General features: G+C 40.3%; 1 protein-coding gene across 1 annotated transcript in view; it reads left to right on the forward strand.

Annotated features, from left to right (window-relative positions):
• The window catches only part of galnt14 (UDP-N-acetyl-alpha-D-galactosamine:polypeptide N-acetylgalactosaminyltransferase 14 (GalNAc-T14)), a 142894-nt gene that overhangs the window by 88844 nt on the left and 27272 nt on the right, over window positions 1–26778 (forward strand). The window contains exons 4-8 of the mRNA XM_008397341.2: window positions 10118–10185; window positions 12062–12127; window positions 16368–16489; window positions 21307–21394; window positions 24374–24458. Coding sequence (XP_008395563.1) covers window positions 10118–10185; window positions 12062–12127; window positions 16368–16489; window positions 21307–21394; window positions 24374–24458 — 429 coding nt within the window. The remainder of the gene's footprint in view (window positions 1–10117; window positions 10186–12061; window positions 12128–16367; window positions 16490–21306; window positions 21395–24373; window positions 24459–26778) is intronic.

The raw sequence follows: 26778 nt of genomic DNA on the forward strand, positions 1-26778 counted from the left end.
GATGGATGGATGGATGGATGGATGGATGGATGGATGGATGGATGGATGGATGGATGGATGGATGGATGGATGGATGGATGGATGGATGGATGGATAAGAATACCCTCCACTGAAGTGTTTCTTTTAGTACCTGCACAAATGATCTGACGGTTCGTATCGTGTCTCCAGATGGTGCAGGACAGGCAGAGTCTCTATTAGTGTGTAAGCATCCAGCATGTCGGCAGAAATTAGATTAGCTGAGGGTTTACAGGATCGTTTATGCAGACGATTTGCCTTTCCTCATTCATGAACAGGAACGCCGACCAACAGAGGAGGGTTTTCTGAGTTTCAGATTCAGCTGGAACAATGTCTCTGTCATGTCTCTGTTCAGCCGGTGTCACGGCCTGGTCCGCTTTGCCCTTTAGCACGTCTGCAGGCCGGAGGCCAAATCAAATAGGAGATGCATGGATGTGGTGAAAGACGACATSAAGTTGGCTGGTGTGGAGGATGCAGAAGGTCGGACCGAATGGAGATTGAAGGGAAAACCTGAAAAAATAAACTAATAAACTGAATAAACTGCTTCCCTGCTGGGTGTGAATGGACACTTTGTCTGTATGAAGACAGGAAGTAGAAAGCCAAAGATGCAGAAACGGTGATGAAACAAACTGACCAGAGTCGTTATAAACCTCTCCAGGTTTTCACAGGCCAGTAAAACTATTGGTTTTGGTTCTGGGGCCTTTTCAGTCGTGTGAATGTGGGAAAATATCCCAGACGTCTTCGTTTTCCAACCATCTCTGTTTTTCTGAGTAAATCAGACATTTAAATGTTTTAAATGCACTTAAATCAAAGAGTCTGCATCATATGAACATGTCTTAAAACATAATGTCTTTATAGAGTAAAAGCCGGTGAGTCAAAGATTAACTGAACATTCAGATTTTTTCGTTTTTGTATTTTTGTGCTTTTCTTTGTGTTTTGGGGGATAAAAGCCTTGAACAGCCTGTCCTCAGAGGAGAGTGAAACACAATTAAACCAAGTGGAAAAGTGAACTCAAGGACGATCTTTTCTCAAAGGTCTTTGTGGTTTAGCACTTTATTCTTTGTTGCACACAACGGAGGTGTCAGTATGTTGGTTCCCAAGCTGCACTTTTCTGTTTCGCTCTGACTGAAGGAGGAGGAGGTTTACTGAGAGTGGCCACTTTAAAAGAAGTGTTCATTTGGTGTCTTTATGGGGACGCTGAAGTGCTTTCCAGAGGCAGAGCGATCTCTTCACTTGTCTGCTGTTTGCTGTGAGTCAGAGCAGTTTATGAGGACAGAAACGTGGACAGACAGCTTAGCAGTGAAATATCGCTCAGCTTTACGCTACAGATGTGGAATTTGATTATTAGTAGGTAAAGTAAGAGCGGAAGAGACAATCTGAAGGTCTGATTGTTGAGCACAGACATGGAAATCAGGTTTTTCTTCTTTTCATTTCACTTTTTAATCACCAGTTTACTAAAACTTTTACTTGAATTGCATTATCATTAAAAGGTGCAGCGACTTAAGTTATATGCTACTATTCAAATATTCATGTAAAAAATACATTAGTGACAGTCATGGTGGTATTTTTGATATTAATATGTAGTTCAGTTGAATCTAATTAGGTTAGGAACCAAAACACACCTGAGGACACACCACATATACCTTAATATGGATTAATACCATCAGTGGAAACCGTCGTGCCTCTGCTGCAGGAGGTAATAGTTATTCTCATTTCTGCTCTTTAGCGGTTCAACCAATCAGTGACATGAATGGCGCTTCTGGATTGGCTGCTTTGCAAATGCCAAGCAAGTAGCGTTGCAGCTTTTTTAGCTTCCAAATCTGCATTTTCTTTTATATTTACTTTTCTAAAAGAGTCATTGAATATGTGGATTTTTTCAAATAATTTGGAGTTACTTTCTATAATAAATAGTTGGGGCTCTACTTTAATCCTTACTTTTTTTAAGTTTGCTAGTTATATTCTTATTTCTGTATCAGATGTCCCATTTAATCCATCCATGACACCATTGTCCCTCAGTGGGGTCAGGAGGTGCTGGTTCCTCTCCAGCTAACGTTCCAGGTGAGAGGCGGGGTCACCTGGACAGGTCGCCAGTCTGTCGCAGGGCAACACAGAGACACACAACCATTCACACACACACTCACACCTAGGGGCAATTTGGAGAGACCAATTAACCTGACAGTCATGTTGTTGGACTGTGGGAGGAAACTGGAGAACCCAGAGAAAACCCACCATGCACAGGGAGAACATGCAAACTCCATGCAGAAAGACCGGGGCTGGGAATCAAACCCAGAACCTTCTTGCTGCAAGGCAAGAGCTCTACCAACTGCGCCACTGTGCAGCCCGTCCCATTTTAATATTTTGCCCAATTATTTCTGAGTTTTCTCTGACCAGATACTAAAAAACAGATTTTTGGTTAGTTTTTTAATAGCAGTAAAGTTGGGATCCAACTGGGAATCCCAGTCTGTCTGCCGGGTCCAACAGAAACATCACATGTCCACAGTTAGAGGAATATAAGGGTATCATTTTGGAGTTTTGTGCTCTTTCAGGCTCACCAATAATCATACCTCTGCTGATTAGTTGGATTTCAGAGACAATGATGGGCACTCTGAAATCTTTTCATCTTGCGATCAAAGAGCTGCTTTCAGAGGCAGAGCCGCTTCTTGTCGATATTTAATCAAGGGCTGATCCAAAAATTGATCTCATCTTCTGTGCTGCTGCTAAGCAAAGATAAGCAGCCCACAAGATAAAGACAGACAGAGGACGAGCGCAGGAAGAGCTGCGGATCGCGTGCAGACTTGTTTGGTTGTAATAGCTTTCGTTGGTTTTGCTTTATGTCTTTAAGATTATTTAAAGAGCAGAACCAGGAGGATGTGAGGGACAGGAAGCTCTACCTGGTCTTAAACGCAGAACATGGTTATCTGGAACAACGTAGCAGCATGTGAGATCACAGATGAAGCATAAATAAGATCAGCAGTTGATGCATTTTACTGTTAATTTACTTTAATCAGGTCTGAATGTTGACTGGCTGCAGAAAAAGTTGAATGAAACATTTGAAGCTGATGTTTGTTCTGATATCTAGACGTCACTTTTCTTGATTCTTTCTTCATGATGGAAAGAATCAGGAGAAAACCACATTATTTACATCTTGGTAAATATAAACAGACCTCATCATTTTACATATTACATGAAACGTAACCTCATAAAACCTAACGGAAATATTTAATAGAAAAGGCATTTTGGGAAGCTAAAATACCTTGACACAAAGCTAGCTAACGTTTGCAAAGTAGCCAAGAATTTAACAAGTTTACATAAAAATGTCAAGAACATAAAGACAATTTACCTACAAAACAAGCTAACTTGGGGTTTAGTTACTGTTTAATATTTTACCCAAAGATAACTTTACAAAGTAGTTAACTAGCTGTGCAAACGGCAATTCTAGAAATGTTAAATCCATCCATCCATCCATTTTCTTGCACCCTTGTCCCTCAGTGGGGTCAGGAGGTGCTGGTGCTAATCTCCAGCTAACGTTCCGGGCGAGAGGCGGGGTCACCTGGACAGGTCACCAGTCTGTCGCAGGGCAACACAGAGACACACAGAAACACACAACCATGCACACACACACTCACACCTAGGGGCAATTTGGAGAAGCCAGTTAACCTGACAGTCATGTTTTTAGACTGTGGGAGGAAACCGGAGCACCTGGAGAAAACCCACCATGCACAGGGAGAACATGGAGACTCCATGCAGAAAGTCCGGAGCCGGGAATCAAACCCAGAACCTTCTTGCTGCAAGGCAACAGCTCTACCAACTGCGCAGCCCAGAAATGTTATATTTTCAGTGAAATTCTTTACGTCCTCTCTGGGCTGGGGGCAGGCTGAACTTGCTGAAACCTCTTCAATGTGGAGCTGACACACATTTTTGGTTTCAAACCTCATATTGGGACATCTGAGACCAGACTGGAGGCTACTGGTTAGTTATGGGGGTTTTGCATCTTTTTAGCTGAAATCAGACTTTAAGCTCCCCGAAAAATAAATCTCACTCTCTAATTATTTATTTGGTCCATCAGACAGTTACGTCCAGCCAAGCAACCGTCCTGCTCTGCTCAGCAGCCTGCGTTCATCTGGGTGTAGAGCTGCCACTTCCAGATCAGCACCACATCAGCACTTTCTGATTCACTGCTCCTAAAAACGCCCAGTAAAGAGTTCAGGCCACTTCCTCCCCCACTAAACACTCAGGATTTAGTAGAAATAAGGAAGGGGAAGATTTATAGTCTTTGCTTGTTACTGCAGGTTTGCCATTTGATTAAGTGTCAACCTAAAGTCTCCGCCTCTTCTAACTCTTTATCAATCTACGTTCCCTGTTTGGTGGTTTATTGGTACAATGATTAATGCAAAGTTATGCCTGGAAACAATAGTGTTTATTTTAATCAGGTAGCATTTAGCATTTTGATTAGACAGAAGCCACCTTTGGTTGAAAACATAAACATGCTCCGTCTGGATGCAGAGCCACTGCAGCACAGATCATCAAACCCTCAGATTTTTACTCTATTTAGGTTCCTTTCAGGGCTTGTATGCTGCATAGATTAACACTGATGAGCCTGTGCATGAAAATCCTCCAAATAAGCAGCCGTGAAGAGTAAATCAGCGAAACTGGATACGGATCTTCGTAGATTAGCGCTGACAAGCATTTAGTGTTTGGGCAACCTGGAAATATTTTTAGTTTCTTTGTAGATGAGCTTTGATGCTTCAGGGCTTTTCAAGAACTGCTGATGTCATGTTTCCAATTCAGACTTTAAAGGAGATTTAACATTATAAAGATATGTTAAGTAGAATAAAAACAATCTTTTTCATCAATAAAATTTAAGAGACGATGCCTTACATTTGTATTCAACCTCCTTTTATCAGTAATTTGATCTAAATCTTGCTAGCAGCAAATTTTAAGCAAACCTTTGAAAGGCCACAAAAAAAGGAAAAATAGGAAAATGTGAATTATTATATTATATAATCAAGCAAACTTCAAAAACACAAAATCTTACGAAGAAGTTTTTTCTACTTTCTAATGCAAAACGTTCAGTACAATTGAATTAAGACAAAAATAAATTAAGAGTAACTTTTTACCCAGATAAACTTTTGGGTTTAGAAACAAAAAATATTTAAGTTAAATAATCTATACGTGGAACTATTCAAAATCAATATTTATTGATTTAAAATATCTCACTGATGTTTGCGAAGATATTTGCACTATAAACTGAAGAAAATTACTTGGTGAGATTTAGTGTTTTGCGGGCTGCACAGTGGAGCAGTTGGTAGAGCTGTTGCCTTGCAGCAAGAAGGTTCTGGGTTCGATTCCCGGCCCCTTTCTGCATGGCGTTTGCATGTTCTCCCTGTGCATGGTGGGTTTTCTCCGGTTTCCTCCCACAGTCCAAAAACATGACTGTCAGGTTAATTGTCCTCTCCAAATTGCCCCTAGGTGTGTGTGTGTGTATGGTTGTGTGTCTCTGTGTTGCCCTGCGACAGACTGGCAACCTGTCCAGGTGACCCCACCTCTCGCCTGGAACGTTAGCTGGAGAGGCAGCAGCTCCTCCTGACCCCACTGAGGGACAAGGGTGTAAAGAAAATGGATGGATGGATTTAGTGTTTTGCAGTGTGGAAGCTGAATACAAATGTAAAAAAAAATTTTTTTAATGAAAATGTGTTTTTATTCCACATCGCAGGAACTTTTCAAATAGCTTTATTATTTAGTTAAAATGACCTAATCAAGGATAATATTTCAGGTTTTCCTGCTCTGCTTTGCTGCTGGTGTCTTGACAGAGAAATAAGTTGGAGAAATACATCAGCCTCCAATGAATGGAAGAGCGGCAGAAGCAGAGGTGGATGAAAGAGTGATGAATTACTCCAGGAAGGTGGAAGGTGGAAGAACGGGCTGTCAGCAGACCAATCAGGCAGAGAGAGGAAGAAAGTGGGAGGAAACCAAGCTGAAAAACGCAGCAGAGCTTCAGACGGGATAAAGGGAACAAGACGAGCAAAACTATTAGAAATACATCTCACTTCTTCTCACCTGCAGAAATAATCTTTAGTAAAAAGCAATTCTGCGGCCGACTCAGAAATACAAACAGTCCTTTCTCCAGAAATACAAAGTGGCCGTGTTGTTTGTCTTGTAACCAACTGTGCAGAAGAAATGTAGCTCTTTTCAGCTGAAAGCATCACTTCTCAGGTGTAAAGCCCAGGAGTCCTGGCCAGCAGAGAGGCAAGACAATCTGAAACCTGTAATTGAGGTTTTGTCACATGTTCAGGGAGGAAAAGTGTTTTTTTTTTTTTGTGGAGGCACTTTGCAGGATGCAGGTTTTAACTACAGCTACTATTGGAGGTGTAATTACAATCTGCTTTCCTTATACAGGTTTTAGTGCTTTCCTGCAAGTTTTGTTAAGGCTACGAATGAAAGGGAATTGGTTTGCATGCTGCTCCGCTGAGCAAAGCGTCGTGACATTATGCCTTTCTGTTTGTTCTGCTCCTTTAACTACGGTGCAGCTTTTATCACCTTCATGCTGAATGCTTTCCCTCCACTCTGAGTACACAAATACGGAGCAGAAGTGTCTCCGGTGGGATTTGATCCCGTCACCCTGGCAGCCGTACGGCGGTGCCCATTTAGTGTCAGAGTGGGGTTGGAGTCCCACTGGGCCACACATGCAGCTCAGAAAGCGCTGGGATCAAGGCTGTTTGGATGAAAGCGCTCTCCAAATTCCAGCTGCAGGTAATGAAAATATTTCCCACAGAAAAAAAAAAAAAATTGGTATATAGAGAGTTAGGAATGAGTGGTGCAGATATAGAGGTGCTTTTCTCTGGCAGCTGACTGCGTATTGTCAGTGGTGATAATATTTCCTGTGAGGTGAAGATAGCTCCCCTCTCAGCTCTCCTGAAGGGAGGTTAAGCCTCACAGCTGCGAAGCAGAGAGTAGAAACTCTTCAGCGTGTGTGAAAGAGAAGAATATGGGATTCTGGAAAAGAAACGAGAAACAAAAAGGAAGCAGATTAGTGACCATTCATCCATCATCATCTATAGATGCTCCAGATTCTCCTGGGAACATCCTGGACAGTTCAACGCTCATGTTTTGGTTAAATCTGGAGAAACATCCATTTTTGTCACCATCAATAAAAGTCTATGATTTCCTGACTGATACCTTTAACGGTATCCGTGTTTCCAGGAATGTTTTTAAGCGCATTTGGACGTGTCGCATTTGATGGAAATGGAAAAGATTCAAAATTACTTCCTCCTGTTGCAAAAACGTTTTAATGTTTCAAAAAGATGGAAACACGTTTCCTGAAGGTTCTGACGAACATTTACCTCACATGACTGTTCAGCTGTTCCTGCTGACAGCATTTCTGTCTTTACCTTTCCAGGCAGCGTGTGACATCAGGAATACCAGCAGAATGACAGAACAATTACAGCTGGCCCAATAAAACGCAAACATACATCATTCATATTTTATATTTTTTACATTTTTCGCTAAAGTTCGCTCAAAATTCACATGTAAAGATAACTAATGAAACCAGGGTTTGCTTTATTTCTGGTGCTTCAAAGTCTCATGAATAATAAAAGGTCTGAACGCAAGAAAACTGGATAAAGAAGCAAATAAATGATCATTTTAAGTTAAATTATACAAGATAAAAATCACATAAATGGAGAAAAAGATTTGAAAGGATTTATTATGGCCTGGCATTTTTAGCTGTAGGAACAGTTAGAGGTAGAAAACTCAAAGCTTTGGAGGCGTCAGAAATAATTCAAACCAATAATATTTCTTTTGGTATATATTGAATATTTGTGACTATCTGGGTCATCCATTATTTGCTGTCAAAAATAAAAAATCTCCATATTTTGAAGGTTTTTTGTGGGTCTTAAAGGCATGAATATTTAAAAAAAACAACATAATGTATCTGTATACACTATAAAACCCAAATATCGAGCCCTGAGGTACGCCACAGCCCAACGAAAACACGGAGAATCGGTAATTAGGGAGAGAAAAGTTTAAGCTTGATACATTAAACGCTTCCCAGGTTTTTAGTAATGCAGAAAAAATACCCAGATGTGGTTTTTAAGTCTGGAACTATTAACGTTAGAAAAGTTTTCTCTCCCTTCAGCAGCAGTTTTCACATCGTCCGTCTTTTTGCTGTGATTTTCTCTGAAAGTTGAGTGGATGTTGTTACCAGCTCTAAATCTGCTCCGCTAGTGAAATGCTAAGAGCAAAAGAGACGCTTGCAGCCCGGCTTTAAAAAAAATAAAAAATAATTCCTAGAAACGTAAACAAGCAGCGTTTAGCCTGGCGGCGGGGCTAGTAAAGCCTGGCGGGCCGCCAGGCTTATAATACACTGGGGGAAACCCTGCAGCTCTGATGTTTACAAAATAAATCGTATTTTCTATATTTTGAGTCTATATTTTGACCAGCTATGCTTTAACTGATGAGCCTACCTGATGCATCGGTGAAGGAACCATTTTTTTTACTTCCCTTCTTCACTGCTTTATTTCTCTTCATCTTGATCCCGTCCTTCCCTCTCCTCCCTGTTTTCCTAAGCCCACACATTCCTCATATTCCCTCCTCTCCTCCTCTCTGTCTCATTCATCAATCCATTCATCCATCTCTCCCGATCGGCCCTCGGCTCTGCACAGAGTTACAATCAGGCTTATTTGTCTCCCTTACCAGGCTGCCATCTCTCTCTCCCTCTCCTTTATTATCCCTCTCTCCTTAATCTCAGCCTATCTCTCCGTTCCTGTCTCTCCAACTATCCATCACTTTCCTCCTGCTGGTTCGGGGTCCAACCTGCTCTCCCCTCTTAACTCCCAGCCTCTTGCATTTAAAATAGTTAAAATAGCTTTATTTTAAATAAGTCCTGACGTTTGAAATTTTCACATTTATAAAATTTATGAGATAAATTTCATAATTTGAGTTTTTTAAAAGCAAATTTTCAACTTTTCAAGATTAGAAATTCATATTTTTTTGTATCTAAATGGCCCTAATATATCATCAGAAAAAACTGACTTGCTTTTTAATTTCTCCACTTTTCTGATTCACTGCAATCATAAATTTAAGGCACATTCCAAAAATAGTTAATTTAATACAGAGTGTCAGTTAAATTTACGTCTTGTATTTGCATAATGCCAGATAAATTCACATGCATCGCCCACTTTTTAGGTTTTTTTGAAAATCATGACTCATTTTCATTTCACTTCACAATTATCCATTAGTCTGAGTTGCAATATCTTATAAACTCCCATAAACAACACGAACACTGTTATTTTTATTCCTGTTCCCCACAGATGTTTCACCCTGAATCTTTAATAATAGTTTTTTCCTCTACATTTGTTTTCTTTCCTTGAGAATCCCTATGTTTGATCAAACTTTATTCCTTATTTTTTCCCTGCTTTCTCTGCTCCTTTTCTCACGAGTTTATGCGTAATCTGATGCTTTTATCGCTTTTTTACCATTTTCTTATCACCCCTTCCTCTCGCTGCTTCACCTCTTTTTTAATATTTCCTCCCATTCCAGTCATTATTCTAATCACTTCTTCATCCTGGGTTTTTCTTCTCCCCTTGCCGTCGTCTTTTCCACTCCTCCCCTCGTCCTTTTCCTCCCTCTGCGCTCATATCCAGAGGGGATAATGAACAAAGGTTATTGAACAGTAGAAATAATGAAATAAAATCGAGCAGAAACCCACCCAGAACAAAACACATTTTCTCATTTTCTTCCTGTAAAAGTTATGAATTTTTTATGTTTCAATCTCCAGCTCTAATGAAATAGTTTTTTAGATGCGACACATCATACATTTTCATAACAGGAATTTGGTCTGACATTTTCAATATGTTGTTTCATGCGCTGTGCTGTGCATATGTGATGGCTTTATGAACACCTGAGAGAGCACGTGTGTGTGTGTGTGTGTGCGTGTGTGTCTGTGTGTGTGTGTGTGTGTGTGTGTGTGTGTGTGTGTGTGTGTGTGTGTGTGTGTGTGTGCTGGTTGGCATTTACTTTCACACTTTCCTTTAATTTGTACATTTCCAGGCTCATGTTGGAAGCGTGTCTGAGCGTTTGATGATCTGTTTTGTTTCCTCTGCAGTGTGTTGAATCGGACACCAGTTCATCTAATCCATGAGATCATCCTGGTGGACGACTTCAGCAACAACGGTGAGTCTCAGCTGCAGGTTGCAGAGGCAGGCTGCAGACGCAGATTGCAGACACAGGCTGCAGACGCAGATTGCAGACGCAGGCTACAGACGCAGGCTGCAGACGCAGATTGCAGACGCATATTGCAGACGCAGGCTGCAGACGCAGGCTGCAGACGCAGGCTACAGACGCAGGCTGCAGACGCAGATTGCAGACACATATTGCAGACGCAGTCTGCAGACGCAGCTTGCAGACGCACGTTGCAGACGCAGCTTGCAGACGCACGTTGCAGACGCAGTTTGCAGACGCATATTGCAGACGCAGGCTGCAGAGGCAGCTTGCAGACGCACGTTGCAGATGCAGATTGCAGACGCATATTGCNGCAGCTTGCAGACGCAGCTTGCAGACGCAGTTTGCAGACGCATATTGCAGACGCAGGCTGCAGAGGCAGCTTGCAGACGCACGTTGCAGATGCAGGCTGCAGAGGAAGATTGCAGACGTAGGTTGCAGACGCAGAATGCAGACGCAGATTGCAGACACAGACTGCAGGTTTCTTCCAGGTCAGAGATAGCAGAGATGAGACGTACGAAGCAGGTCAGATGGAAAAATGCATCCTCAGCAGCTGGGTGTTTAGTTTGGGGATTAAATTGTGTTAGAGGTCAGAGTTCACATGCTATCTTCTTCAGAATACCTTTAAATCTGTGTGAAAAGTACAAAAGAAACAGAGAACTATTTAGAGGAATTAAATAGAGGAATAAGTATGGCTGACATTTAAAAAAACATTTAGAATATTTCTTATTGGCTTGACTTCGACTCCTTTTCTTTATTTGCTTAAACTTAATTTGACCTACATCAGTTTATGGAAATTCAAATATAAGTCTAGTTTTTATGAATTATTATTTTGAAAAGAAGTCATCTTTAATATGTTTTATAGTTGTTGGAATAAAGAAATAAAAATGTTACCAACTTTAAACATGAAACTGTTTCTTCTGTCTATCAGAACAACTAGTTAAAGTGAAACTAACTAACCCGCTCTTCATTCTAAGATCCTGTTTATCACCTGGTTCAGTTAATGCAGTCAAAAAATACTTTGTTTATAGTACATCAAAGGTGAAGTAAGATTTAGAGGCAGGAGAGAGACGTTTTACAGGATTTAACTTATTAGTTACCAAACATAGAAACACACGCACACACACACGCACACACACACACACGCACACACACACACGCACGCACGCACGCACACACACACGCACACACACACACACACACACACACACACACAACCAAAGATGGAGCAGCAGCAGGATAAACAACAAGCTGGATTTACTTTTCCAACATATCAAACTAATCCAGTCAAATCATCTGCAAAGAAGTAGAGATGAATCCATCAGATATTAATATCTGCATCTCCCAATATTGAAAAAATTCTAGATCAAGTATTGGTGACAATGTGTTTGATCCTCAAAGGCAGATCTATTCAGTCTAACTCTATGCTGAGCAACGCCATGCTTTATTTATTTTACATTATACTGAGAACTTTCTGAACCATTTCAAAGATATCGGTATCAAAAGTGAAACAAGTGGATCGGTGCATCCCTGCATAAAAATCAAAACATGCATTAAGAAATGAAGTTTCCTGTTTCAATTTTGAGAACATATTCCAGTGGACTGACTCAACATGTCCTGATGATAAAATGAGGAATGGAGCAGGAAGCTCCCAGCATGCCGTTCATCACGCTGCTGGCTCTGAGTCGCTGTCCTGCTGCTGTGGAGTGTTTCAGCTGGAAACAGCCTGCAGCGTGTGAAGGAACGGATGACACACACCACACCCCGCCTCCCTACAGCACTACTGACGTTTATTACATCCTGTTTTTTATCTCATCTTTATTTCCAGAAAGCGACTGCCAGCTTCTCACCAAACTGCCTAAAGTCAAATGTCTTCGCAACAACAAGAGAGAAGGTATGGCAACACGGAGCCGGACGGCCTTTGGCTGTCTTCTGGCTCCGCGTGTTTGAGTGTCGTGTGTTCATCATGAGTCATGAGTCTTTATTATCATGCAGCAGTAGCGGGAAAGATATGCAACAAAGGCAGACCTGGCTGTAAAAGCTTGGAGAACTGTGTTTGTTCTGGTCAGCCACTGAATTCTCAGTAAATCTCTATTTAAAAAAAAAAAAAGCATTTAAGGAGCCAAATACATAAATATCGTGAAGAGCCGTGTTCTTGTGGATGTTTTCCTGATTTCACATGTCGTCTATTAGCTCTGCTTGTCATTTTTCTGTGAAATCTATTTCCAGCTGCCTTCATGCATTACATATAAAAAACAAACAAAATACACAAATGAATCTGACAGGCTGACAGAGCGAAGGGGTCATGAGCGCTCTGCCATCTGAAAACTCTTAAGTGCCTCCATGAAGGTTTAAAAATGTGTTTTTAATCCTGCAGCAGATTATCCTGCATGTTTGTACATGGCTTTCAAGGTGTTGCAGCTGCTGGTATTAGGAGCTCAGGGATTCAATAAAGAATATTTTATTTATTTTATTCATTTCTGTGGAGGCGGAACGTGTTTAAAGGTCTCTGGTATTTAGGTTTTCCTTTTGCTACTGAATGTTTGTTCCTTTGAAACAACAGAGGCTGAACAAATGAAAAAATCACAAACATTTTCACCTCATGGGTAAAAATGGCTCCTCAGTTTCATGACTGAAAACGTTACTTTCTCTTCTTTTACAGCTTTATGTCATTCATTTAGATTAACCACCTGAAAAACGTCTGAGTCAACCCTGGTACAGAAAAGTGTTTACACTTGATTGAGACTTTTCCAAAAAGACGTTAATGCGCTAGTAGAAGATGGAGATGCGTTTTTTCCGTTATGTTCTGATGTAGCAAATGTTCCCAGTCCAAACCAGACCATACATGATATAAAACTAACGTTATCCTGAAAGACAGAGAGGTTAAAAACGAGACCAGATAATTAGCAAGATAACAGATGTTTGTGCTGAAAAGCTTCTTTTTCTCCAAACATGATGCTCTGCATTGCAGCCACACATCTGCTGAGGGAGAAAATTATCCTGAATTGATGAACAGCAGAAATTTCTACCCTGTATTTTTTCAGCATTGACTCTATAATTTGTTTTATTAGATTAACGTCGTATTTAAAACGTGTTAAAGATTAAAACTGTATTGTTTTGATCTTGTTTTGCTGATGGTCCAGAACATTCATGGAAAGTAGATTTTTAATCTCACTGAGTTTCTCTTCCTGGCTAATAAAGGTTATAAAACTTTGGCATTGTGTTAACATGCTTCCTTCTGCTCCAGAGCCGTAAAATACAAAAACTGCTTTTATTTTATCGGTGGTCACCATGACGACGATCAGTTAATAAAGCCGATATCAAGCTGCTTCCCTGAAGCAGGGAGGGTGTACTTACTTTTCCCATGATTATGGTCACAGGTATAAAACTGGGCTGTTTTTGTTGTGAATAAATGTTGCTAAGCATTTAGATCAATAAAACACATCATAAAACTGGAGCAATAATAGAAAATTAAAGCCGCACGACAGAGATGGACAGATCTAAACCTGAAGCACATGAAGCGTAAACCTGCTCCTGGTTTACCTGTCAGAGCAGGAAATGATCAGTTTAAAGTGTTTGAAGGAAAAGACTTCATGCGGACTGCTTCCTGAGGTCAGAGCCGTTTCCTCACAGGGAAAAGCAGAAGAAGAAGGAAACACTTACAAGCCACTCCAGCAGGCTTGTTGAGGTTTGATGAGGACATTTGAACTCACATTACAGCTGGAAAATAATAGTCTTCACTCCTCTAAAGTGTCCCTGCCCCGTCTGATCCCGCTGCTCCTTCCTGTTACTGTTTGCTTGACATGTCCTGGTTTCTGTCCTTCGTCCAGCCTGGTCAGTGTCTCCTGCCTTCACCTCTTTGTCTCAGAGACAAAGCGAACGCTTTGCTACATGTTGCTGCTGAAGGATTTCATTACATTCTCACAGGAGCAGGTTTCATCAGTCTGGCTTGTTAATAGTTTATGGCTTTAGGCTTTTCGACTTGATTATCTTTTTAATGGTCATAAAAGCTCACCAGTCTGGCTCTGTGTGTCTTCTCTGTCAACCACAGATGGTTTATGCTGCCACGATAAATCCTCTCGCTTCTTGCATTCAGATTAACCTCAACCTAATCTAAAGCTATTTTAATGGGAGAAAATTATCATATTGTTCTTAAAAATACAGTTTATTTGGAGTATCTTCTGCAGCTGGGCTGAAATATAAAGGGTCAATGCTAGTTGACTCGCTATTGGCTGGTGGGTTATTCATACAAAGAGGATTTTTTTAAGCAAAACATTTTTTCTACTGCTTCCTATATTCATGTTTATTTTTAGATCTTTTAAATATTCTCTGGAATCTTGCCTTTATTTTAAACTAATTAAAATAAACCTGGTAGATCCTGAGATATATTACGGTCACTTTCAGGCAAAAAAGCAGAAAATATGCTGATTGTTTCTAACAGTTGTGATAGAAATCACCTGATGGATTAGTTTTTGGTAAGTGACTTGGATCCCACTTGCTCAGTCTCTTGGTTGAGCTGCTTCAGTCAAACATTCATCTTTATCAGGCCTTCCTGGTTAAATAAATGTAAAAAAAAAATAAAATAAACAACCTACTATTGCAAAATGAACCTCAGATCCAACGTTATACCAATATAAAGTGTGTTCCTGTTAGCAGAGAGTGAGAGTAGAGTACAGCTGTGAATTATCAACAGAGATTAAAGATCATCTCTGCACACGGAGTCGACTCTGAATGTGTTTATGTGCATCTAAGTAAACGGCTGCCGACTCGGGTCACTTTATTCCTCCATCAGTGTTTGTGCCGGCCTGAGTGCGGCTCCGTTTATGTGTGTGGGTCCATCCATCCAGAAAATAAAGCCTTATTGAGGATGAAATGGGATTTTTAATTGGCTGAGCCCCGGCCTAACTGCTCTGCGTGGAACTTCACGGCCCCTTGTACAATGTCACCGACACACACAAACACAACGGACCCTCGGCGCACACGTGCACCCTCAGCCGTGCACGTGTGCGCACACTGACTGAAAAGACACATTCACGCAGGATATATCTATGTGTCAGGGAGTATTGATTAGACCATTTACACCAAATAGAGGAGAACACTGGCCGCCATCAGGGAGGCCTCCCTAACTAGCTCATTTACACACACACATTTAAAAACGACCTGAAGTCACCCGACACACACATCGACTCTCCTCCTTCACTCTTCTGTTTCTGTCCTTTAGAAGTGAACAGACGAAGCTTTTCTCCCAGACGAAGCCTGACACGTACATGCAGAGTGTGATGCGGCTGTTAAAAGGTTGTCTCCATGTCTGACAGCGCCTCTAAGAGCCCGCATCGATTTTCCCCTCCGCTGACTGTCTCTGAGAGCCAGGAGGCCAGAGAGGGAGGGATCAGATGTCAATACATGCAGCAAGGCACTCACACTGCCGAGGATGATGGTTCCATTCCCACCACGCCTCGGACTGAACAGCAGCCATGTTTAGTCGGCTTTATTCCAACTCCAGTTCGTTTTTCTGAAAAATCTGAATGCGTAATCTGTTGGGTTGAATTCAACTCTGGTACAGTTTGAATCCACATGTGAACACCAAGCAGACCAGAGACGGTTTCAAAAGCAGGAAGTGGACTACAAGCGCATGGCATTATGGGTAAATATGACTACAGCAAATGCTTGAGTGTCCGTGCATCTTCACACCTGATAGTCAGATAGACTCAGTTTGATTGAGACCAAAACGGTTCCCCTCCTCACCTGTGGGGGCGCTGCAACAAGAACCACTGAAGAAGACTGAGTGCAACTTCATTCTTCGTGAAATGCAAACTAAAATGGAGTCAGATTTTAGGGATTGTAGGACTTTTAATTTTTTTATCTTTGATAAAATAAAAACACAGGAATTTCCACCTGCTTCCTCTGGACTCAGGTGTTGTTTTGGTTTAATTTACCCAGAATGCCTTGTGCTACATTCAACTTCCTGCTTTTGGAGCAGTGTCCAGGCTGCTTGGCAAACAAGTAATTAAAATAAAAACATGGTCAGTTTCATTCATGAGTTAATTTGAAGAAATCACATCTACCACGTTATGAAACTACCTTAAGAAGCCAGAAGCTCCTAAACTGTCGTTTTGTTTGTGTTCCCGCCTCAGGCCTGATCCGGTCCAGAGTGCGAGGGGCCGACGCAGCCAGGGCCAAAGTCCTGACCTTCCTGGACAGCCACTGTGAGGTCAACAAAGACTGGCTGCCCCCCCTGCTGCAGAGGATCAAACAGGTGAGCTGCAGCCTCATTATGCTAACCAACACACCTGGAAGGGTTGAAACCTCTCCAGAAACTGGGATCAGCAGCTCCAGTAACATCTGCAGAGTTCCTCACAGCTTATAAACCCCATGAAAAACCTCTGAGTGTGTTTTTGTGTTTGCAGTTGCTTCAGGAATGAAATGTGTTCATTGTGAAAGTAGTCGTCTCTCTGATTGCCTCTCATTAAGAAATAAGTGCTGCACTTTCTGCTCCCCCGCCAGCCTCCGCTGTTTGTCTCCTCTTTCTGAGCCGCCCGCCTTTAACTGCCCTTTCCTCTCTTATCTGTCTGCTCCTGTTCTGGCATTTCTCAGTTCTTCCACAGTTTTACATCTTTTCTTTCTCCTTTTCCATCACTCCTGCTCTTGTTTGTCACCGCTCTCATCGCCTGCAGTTATTTTCCTCCATTTATCGCCAGACTTCACCTGTTGCCATCACATTCTTACTATTTAATTATTTCAACCAAATTACCTCTCTCTCTAAGTCTAAAATATTCAAACTATTTTTTGTTTGTAGACGTGGTGAAATCTTGGTTTTATATTTTTAAACTGAAGAGAGTTCTGCTAATAATCTAATTGTGTGATTCACACAAAGACTGGAGTTTGACATTTTATCCTCCTTTCCTGATAGATTCTCATCTTTGCTGTTGTTTCATAACTTTTTCTATTTTTATTCATGGCATACAGCCACTCTCAAGTACTTTTTACACCTTATTCTCTAGGTGTCCTCTCATTTCCTGAGTTTTTTTCCACCTATTCATCAAGTCAGCAGATCCTTTGTTGGTATTAAAGACCTTTGATCTCCTTGTGTAGAGGCGGATCAATAAGTAAATCCACCTGAGAGTCAGAAGTGTTTGGGCTGCAGTGTCAACATCACCGTTATTCATTCCCACAGCGTGCGTACGTGCGTTTTAATGCACAACAAGTCGTTTGTCACTGTCCATGCCGGTCATTTTATAGTCGTATATTTAGATTTAAATGTATGAAGTATCGATCCGGGTCAGCAGAACCCCACACCGCTCTAAAATCCGATCACCTTTCAAATAATTGTCTGTCTTTTTGATAGAGAGCTGAAATCTCACCAGTATTTCAATTTATCTTAATTCCTATAGCTTTCAGTCATCGTGGTGTAGAATTTTATTTATAACTCAGTTTCATCATTCACAGCAGATCATTTAACAACAATGTTTTGTTTTTAAAATCTTTGTCAGTTATAATTTTACCTTTATTTGTGCTGCTCGGCTGCAACAAGTCAGTCAATGCAGGTCCATTAAAAAAAGAAAAAAAAGAATATTGATAAGTTCTTTATCTTATCAACCAGTTCACTAAGCATGACATTTTGCAAGTTACATACTTGTAGCCTTTATTTATGCAGATGTTCTGTCTACGCTGTTGAAGTTGGTGTTTGCAAACCAGCCAATCTGGGAGGATAATTCCCTTTCCTTGGTGCTGATTGGCTGAACCCAGAAGAGCAGAAACAAGGAAGTCTGTAGATGTTAGCTTCTGCAGTAGTGATAAGATGATTAATGCACATAGGTATATTTGGTGTTTGAAATATGGAAATAGGAAGTTACAGGTGTTTTAGACGGAGTCTCGTTCCATGTAATTTGAGATGATGATGTGACAAAGGCTGCGTTCCCACTGCAGCCTGAAGTGACCCAATTCCGATCTTTTTGACGTAATGCGACCTGTATCTGATCTTTTCATGGCAGTGTGAACAGCTCAGGTCGGATTCTTTTAGAATGTGACCCAAATCCGATACGTATCCGATTCAAATGCGACCATAACGTTCAGGCCGCATTCATCCGAACTGAACGTCACTGATTCTCAACAAATCTCACTATTCTGCTCCTGATACGAGCAGGAAGGAAGAAAAACAACAACCATGACGGATTATATGAGGATTAAGTTGTTAATTTGCTGCTCCGGCCGGATAACAACTTCAAATATATAAGCTAAGCTCCACCGTTAGCCTCCATGTTTACTTCCGCAAACACTGAGTTCTTCTTCTTCTTCTTTTTATGGCGGTTGGCAGAACACTGAGAACGATGAAGCTATGGCGCCCTCTACTGCGCATGCGGGACACTTTCAGGTCGTTTGCCCGTTTACACTGCAGAACACATACAGGAAACATTTACTGGCAGTGAGAACGGACGTGGGGAAAAAAAAATCGGAATTGAGTCGCTTCCGGCTGCAGTGTGAACGCAGCCTATATAATGTGTAGATCAGCAAAACATCACAAATTGTGCAATAAATAAACAAGGCAAGTAGTTTACAATAATTACACTTTTCTTTTACTACTAACCAGGTTATTCCCACTCAGTTTATAAAAATATATATTTTAAAAGGTGAAACCAGTTCCTGTTCATCGCTGAGGCGTCTGGCTGGACTTTGGGCATTATTGTACATTTCTAGAGTTTCTCCCATGAATTTCCATAAGAACACAGAAAAATCTGTGAATCTTTAGCTATGTTGTTCAAAACAGTTTCCATTCCTTTAGTTTTTTCTCATGAGAAATCTGTCATTCTAAGAATAAAGCTGCATAAACGAGGAGTAACATTTCCACTCTATCAGCTGTTTCTGAGTTTAAATATTCTCCTTGAAAATCTTTCTTCTCTTTAAGGCAACCTACTTATGCAGCAGGATGAAAAACATGACAAGTGAATTTAACCTTTATGAAAGGTGGGAAAACTAAAACATGCTGTTTACAGGGAGCAAGTTGTGGGAAAATCTGGGACCAAAGCTAATAAGCTAGATGCGACACAGGAGAGAAACATGAAGATGGGCGATAATAGATGGTGATGATGAGGATGATGCAGATTGTTTTGGGGTCAGGATGCTCTCAGCCCAGCCATAAGATGTTCTCATTTTAAATTAGGTGGAAAAAACCAAATGACTGGAATTAAGAAACTGCTCCGGAGTGATTTGAAAATAACAGTCATCCAATTACAACACTAATGTCACGAATGCTTCTCCCTGAGTGCTGCACAGTGTCATTACCCTAACAGCTATTGAAGCAGCCGCAGCGCTCTGCGATGTGGCTGGAGCTACGGTGGGATGCTGCCCACGTCCCCTTGCACTGACCCTGCAGCTAATGGTCCAGAACCGCTCCACCTGCTCTGTAATATCACCGGCTGAAGGCGCATCCAGCCGTTTGACCAAACTAATAGAGGGACACCACATGATTTAACAGGGGGGCCACGTCTGGCAGTGTTAGTGGAAGTGTGATGGAAAATTTGTACTTTTATCCTTGCAAAGAGCAAACTATGTCATCAGAGGTGGAAATATGTGGGCTATAAAGGGTTGCCATGTTGGGAGCGCTAACTTTGAAATGATTTATAACTGTTTCTACATGGTAAACGCAGGATTTCTGTAGGAGTAATGAGAGTATTCACTCTCTCTTGTTGGGTTACAGTGGATGTTTTCTGTCTGTTGTAGTGACATCGCCTCGTTTAAACTGGAATATGAAAAACTTAAGATATCCTTTGGTCTCCCAGCAACCAGCAGAGCCATGCTTACATGCATTTTGAAGCAGAAAGTTTATTGATTTGTATGCCCTAAAGGTCTTAGTGTGGACACTGAGTTTGCGTAAATGAAGACCTTTTTACCTTTGTTGTGCATTCCAATAGATTCAGTTGGTTTGGGAGCCAAAACTGCAACATTTATTTCATTTTTAGCTGCTGAGGTTTTCTTTCATACCAACCAAACTGTGAGCAAACTGTCCCTGTCCCTGCCTGCGGGGGCGCTGGACCAAGAAAGGAAACATAAAAACCCTGAAGAAGCCACTGAGTGCAACTTCCTTCTTCACAAAATGGAAACAAAAATTGAGTGGCGTCAGATTTTAGTGGTTAGAGAATTTATCTTTTGTCTTTGGTAAAAGACCATGAGCCATTTCTCCCACTAGTGCCAGGCTAGCTTATTTGTTTTGGTTGTATTTACCCAGAATGCCTTGCACTTGCAAATTGATTTTGGAGCTACAGTCACTCCAACCCAAGTTTTTAGCTCTTTTGGTCCACTTCAGAGTTTGACAATGCATCGACACCTCACCAAACAAACCCGATTTTCAATCCGAACAAACTAGAGTTCAGTTAAGGCGTACTGAACATCCCTGCTGGGAATAAAGCTTTAAACCAGTGTGCAGGGGGTCTAACACAAAAAGAATCCCACTGCTATCATAAAAGCAGCTTTAAGTGAGCATTTCTAGGTCACCTGCTTCAAGCATACCCCTGGAGACTAAAGTGTGTCGTTGTCATTGGAGCTTATTGGTGAAGCAGTTGGTGCGGCTATGCAATGCAGACTGCTAATAATTCTTGTAGATATCACTTTTTTTACTGTATCCATCATGTATAAAAATAAAACCCATTTATTTTGACCTTTTAACCCTTGAGAGTTTATTAAAAGTTCTGTTCTTTCTGAATCCATCCTAGTTTTTGTATTTCTCCTTTCTTTCATCAGCAAAGTGAATATAATGACGCTGAAGTGAAAAGAGCAGAAGTAGCGGTCACTCTCACCGCAGTAACTGCTTCTTGCATGATTGCTGCCAAATGACTGAAAATTCCTTCCAGTGTGAGAATTATCATGACCTTGAAGTGTGCCGTTACTTTCACACACAGATGAACACACGCTGAACTGGAAATGTCATTTATTGGAACAGGGTGTGAAGACAGGGATGTTGATAGCATCTGTCTTTGTTTTAATTTACATTTTCCTTCTCATTTAGTCAGGTTTCCCCTGTTTGTGCTTCAGAACTCAAAGTTTGGGTGAAAATGTGTTTGCTTTTCATTTTGTACCCAGGATCCGACTCGTGTGGTCAGCCCTGTCATCGACATCATCAACATGGACACCTTCGCCTATGTGGCGGCCTCAGCGGACCTCCGTGGAGGTACGAGGAAATGCTTTTCTCCCACCTTCAGTCAGAAAAATAAAAATGGCTTTGAGGTGCCTTCAGGGTATCTTATGATGGCAGAGAGAAACCCCTGAGGGTTTCTGATTTATGAGCGGGCCCTTCATGATGGGTTCATGAACCTGCTCTCTCTGCTCTGCAGCTCAAACGCCTTTGAAATATTTTCCTTTCAGCTTCCCAGCTCTCTGTGTTCGTTTTTTCTTTCTTGCTGGATTCCCAGCGGACGCTGGGTAGTTTGTTTCCTTCAGTAGGAGCTTGTATTTGAAACGTGCTCGACAGTCAAACACCTCACCATGAGCACTCATGCATACGTTCCCTTTCATTTTCAGTAGTTTTTACAATGTAAAGCTTAACCCTCCTATTATGTTGCGGGTCAAATTGACCCGTTTCAAAGTTTAAAAATATTTTTAAAATGGTTGCAAGTATTTTTATTGCATGAAACTTTTTCTATTTGTCTTAATAGGTGAACTCTACATATAAATTGAAAATTTATTCATTTTACACATTTGCAGCCCCCCCTGCGTCTAYTTGTTACATCGATACTGTTMGGGTCAATTTGACCCGGCAGTCAAGTTAAAGTGCAAAAAARRWTWAAAAWKKYCMAWTYYKKTTKKTTYCYTWMMRSYWWKRAMCYTWWTTYMMCACACACACACACACACACACACACACACACACACACACACACACACACACACACACACACACACACACACACACAAACACACTATCTAAAGCGCTCACACACACACATACACACACACACACCACAACACACACACACACATACACAACACACACAGACACACACACACAACACACCACACACACACACAAACACAACACACACACACACATACACACACACAAACACAACACACCACACACACATACACACACAACACACCACACACACACACATACACAACACACACACACACATACACACACAACACACCACNTTTCTCCCTACTCTCTTTACTTCACAATGAACTGCGAGAAAGCAGGTCTTCATACAACTTTTGACGGGAACCTTTTCTGTTCCCGTGGACAAACTCCACCCACACTGAGTGACACTCAGTAGAAGTGGAGGAAAACATAAATACTCTCTGCATGACTCATTTGTCTTGATTTTAAATGGCGGGTCAATTTGACCCGGAACAGTATGTGTGTCTCAAGTTCAATTATAAAGAGTGTCACCCTTTGAAAAAAAAAAATTAAATGTAATACAACATTTTTTACCAAAGATCACTTTCAAGGAAATTATTGTTTTTTGTGTCTAGGTTTTTTTCAGTGGACATAAAAAATGTAAATCCCATTTTTTATGTCCAAATGAGTAATTGAGTAAGTTGTCGTCATTAATCCTTAATTTCTGAGAAATAAAAAACATAATTGCACAAATTTTGATTGAGATGGTTAGTATTAGAGTTAATAATCAGATAAAAAAATGTTTTGGAGGAATTTTTTGGTTCCTGACACTATTGCATGATAAAACTCTCCCCGGGTCAAATTGACCCACGAACATTATTGCTGTACCTCAGAAACGAACATAACAGGAGGGTTAAGCACAGACGTTGGAAACAAATGGATTCATCCTATTTGATTCTCTCAGCTCGATTTGTCGGGTCTAGATTGTGTTGTTGACTTTCTGACCAAACTTACATTTTCTGGTCAGTAGGATACAACTATGAACTGAAATATAATGTAAAGTTTTTGAAAAGAACTCTAAAAAACTCAACTATTGTTCATTTCTGGATTTGGTTGTTTATGATTTTTCTTTCCGTTTATTTATTGATTTTGGTCGTTGTGTTTAAATTTGGATATTTCCAGTGTTAAATATTATTAACAAAATTAAAATTTATTAGTTTTAGAGAGGAAATATCAAAATATTCCTTGAAAATGGTCTCAAAATAATAATGTTATTGTTTATCCCAATAATTACTGGGAGAATTTATTGGCCAACTTTACTTGTTATTGTGTTTATTTCTAAAATCCAATCATTAATATATTCTAATAGGTTTTTTTCTCCTTTGTGTTCACTGGTTCTTATGCAAGCCTGATAGGTAATTATGAATTATTGATTAATCAGATTCTGAATGAATTACTCAATAACAGCTCACAGTTTGATTATATATCAGAAATCCTGCAGAATATTCCGTATTTTAAGCCTGACAGGTTTATGTATCTTCATCTGAGCTGAAACAAAATGAGCAGAAAATAATTCGGTGTTCTATCACCCGTCATCATTTCAGCAGCCAATCTCTCCTAAGAGCTTGAAACTTCCTGTTTCCTGCTATTATCCTGTCTTATCCTCATCTTCCTCACTTGGTGGCTGCAATCAATGCCAGTCAGTGGTGATAATCGTCTCTCCAGCCCAATCAGCTACACACAGAGGATCGATGGTCAGAGATCATTTCATAAAGGCCTTTCAACTGGAGATAAAATGGTGGCTCCCAATATAAAATGTGATTTTTAGTGATTCTGAGTTTATTTTTTATCACATTTTGACATGTTAATTTATTTATTTTTAATCTCGGTTTATATTTGGGATGCACCGATCCACCAATACCAATATCTGAGGTTCAGTATCGATGCCGATCCGTCACAGAAAAACAGCTGAACCGACATGAAATGTTTATTTTTTTAAACACAGACATGAATTTACTGAATTACAGATTATTATTCAGATGAACTTTAATCTTTACTGTCACAAAGTAACGATTTAGAACATGGCACTTCAGATTTCAAACAAGTTTCATGAATAAGTTTAAAAGTTTCTGCATCTGAAACATTTACTATCTCTTCTCTTTTTTTATTTTACAGAGCAACCTCTGATGAAACGTGATAATTGGCTTTATTTCCACACATCAGCCTTCGTCCTTTAAGCCGTTGCACATTCGGGCTGTCTGCTATTTGCAGCATTATGTGATGCTTTCACGCGTTTCTGTTTTTATCACTCAGGGTTTGACTGGAGTCTCCATTTTAAGTGGGAGCAGTTAACAGCGGAGCAGAAAGCACGCCGGACCGACCCGACCCAGCCGATCAAGTAATGCACAGAACACATTAAATCCTGACCCAATAAAACTTTATGTATGACATGGAAAGATGCTTAAACCGAGGACCGGTCAGAGACGCCCTGACCTCAAACATTAACACGCTTAATAGTTGATCTGCTCTTGTGAAGTTTGGCATTCATTTGAAGTTTTCATTATTAATTCTGCCGTTCAAGGTTGAAACAGCTTCCAGTTCTGATGTTAACGTGTTTATTGCTGATGATTTTTCCTCAGGAGAGCCACATAAACAGAAATGAAACTATCTAACATCATTTCTAGGAGTAAACAGCTTTAAGCTCTGAACAACCTTTAATCTGCATTTTGTCTGTAAACCAGGTTTATTTTTCTCTGGACATGTTGAATCCCAAGATAAACTTCTTTCAGGTTTATATTGTTCATTTTCAGGCTTTAAACGTATTATAACAGATTTCTTCTATTTTTGCTTTTTTTATTACTAATTGCAATATTGCATAAAGATAATGCTTTTTTTATTTTATTCACTAAGGGAAAAATCTATTGAACTATTCTTGCAATAGTTCAATAGTTCAATAACATTGTTCTCAATAACAATGTTATTGAGAACATTGTGTTCATTTTGAGGTTGATTTATTTTAATTTTGCCTAATTTAAATCGCTTAGATATGCTAAAAATATATATAATTTTTTGTATGTCAGTTTTCATATTGTTTGATGATCTGATGAAGGTAAAAATATGGAGACTGCTGCCCTGTGATGTGACTGTAAATCCGTAAAAAAGGAATTCGGATCATTTCTACCTGCAGAAACAACAAAACGTTCCTCAAAACAATTCAACACCAGAGTTGGATTTAAGTATCGAATCACTTCCTTCCAGGCTATTAGCAGATATGGAAGCCGTTCCGCGTTGAGCGTGTTGGTGAAAGTCGTTGTGGGCGTCTAACCTCCATCTGCGGCTCCAATTTTCAAGCTTCAGCAGAAACTTTTAATTGCTTCTAAATGTGCGCCGTTTATGTGTGAAAGTGAGCAATAATGTGTTTGTGTGGTGGAATAAGATGCTGTTAGGAGTCTGTGTAGAAAGGCTTGACATGGAGGGTACACTGGGGGGGGCAAAGTAAGCTTCGGGGGCCATTTGTGGTCCTTAGATGGATTTTGTGCGGCCCCCAACTGTTATTCAGGAATCATACAAATCCAGCACAATGCAGATGGAGACTTTTTATTTAAAATCCAGGTAAAATTATTATGGATATAATTTTCTTCCAGTGGAAAATGTTAGGTACAAAGTATACATGTTTTATAACAACATTTTTATATATAATAAGCAGAACATCATTCATCCAGAGACTTTTACTGGAAAGCCGACATTTCTGCACCCAAATCAGCTTTTATCTGATTCCTTAAACATGTCTAAATATAGAGAGTGTTTGGAAAGTTGAATCCTGTTCTTATGCTGATGATATATTTATTAAATTGAGCCATAAAATGGGAAAATGTCTTTATTTAATACAGCTAACATGCAAAATCCTTTTTAAGTTCTCATTCTACATTAAATAACGTCTTTTTCCTACAAAATAAAAAAGGCAGCTGTATTTTCTTGATTTTAGTGTTTTTGTTACTTTTTAAGGACTTTTGACCCGACGTTTTTGACAAAATGTTTGGACATTCTTCACTTATGTTCAGGATTCCTAAACTGTCCTAATGTGTGAGTGTGTTCATGGTCGGTTGTCTCTTTATTAGAAATGATTCACTCCCAGTTAGAAAACAAAGTTGATTAAAAACAGCCACATTGCATCTGATGGGACCGTCTGAAACCCAAACAACTGATGCTTAAGAAACTTCTGCAAGTCAAGAAAATCTGAATGAAGAGGGATGACTGTAGACTGGCATCATTCTGAAACAATTACAGTGAAAAATCCCATTTTGTGTGTCAGGACCGGCTAACTGGAGCGCTGCGGCGTCCTGCTGCAGCCTGGATGACAAACGATGCGTGTCTGCACCTCAGCGGTCAGCAGCAGAGCCCCGCTCCTCCTCAGTCTGACCTGTTAGTTCTGCAAATGACCGTGGCCACGACTCAGAAAAACCAATCCAATGAAAAATTACACAGCTCTAATCATTAATGCGGGGAGACTTTATTACTTAGAAGCAGTCCTAATGAAAAACTTGTTTTTTCCACTTTTGTCTCCTCATCTGGGAGCCAAATTGTTTCTCTTTGACTTTGTGCATTTATCCTTTTTTACAGGAAACTTGCTAATGTGTAGGGCTGAAACAATTCCTCGAGTGATTCGAGTACCTCGATTATTAAAATTCCTCGAGGAAAATTGACCTGCCTCGAAGCTT

The sequence above is a fragment of the Poecilia reticulata genome, linkage group LG21 (genome assembly GCF_000633615.1).
Source record: "Poecilia reticulata strain Guanapo linkage group LG21, Guppy_female_1.0+MT, whole genome shotgun sequence".
Classification (NCBI taxonomy): Eukaryota; Metazoa; Chordata; class Actinopteri; order Cyprinodontiformes; family Poeciliidae; genus Poecilia; species Poecilia reticulata.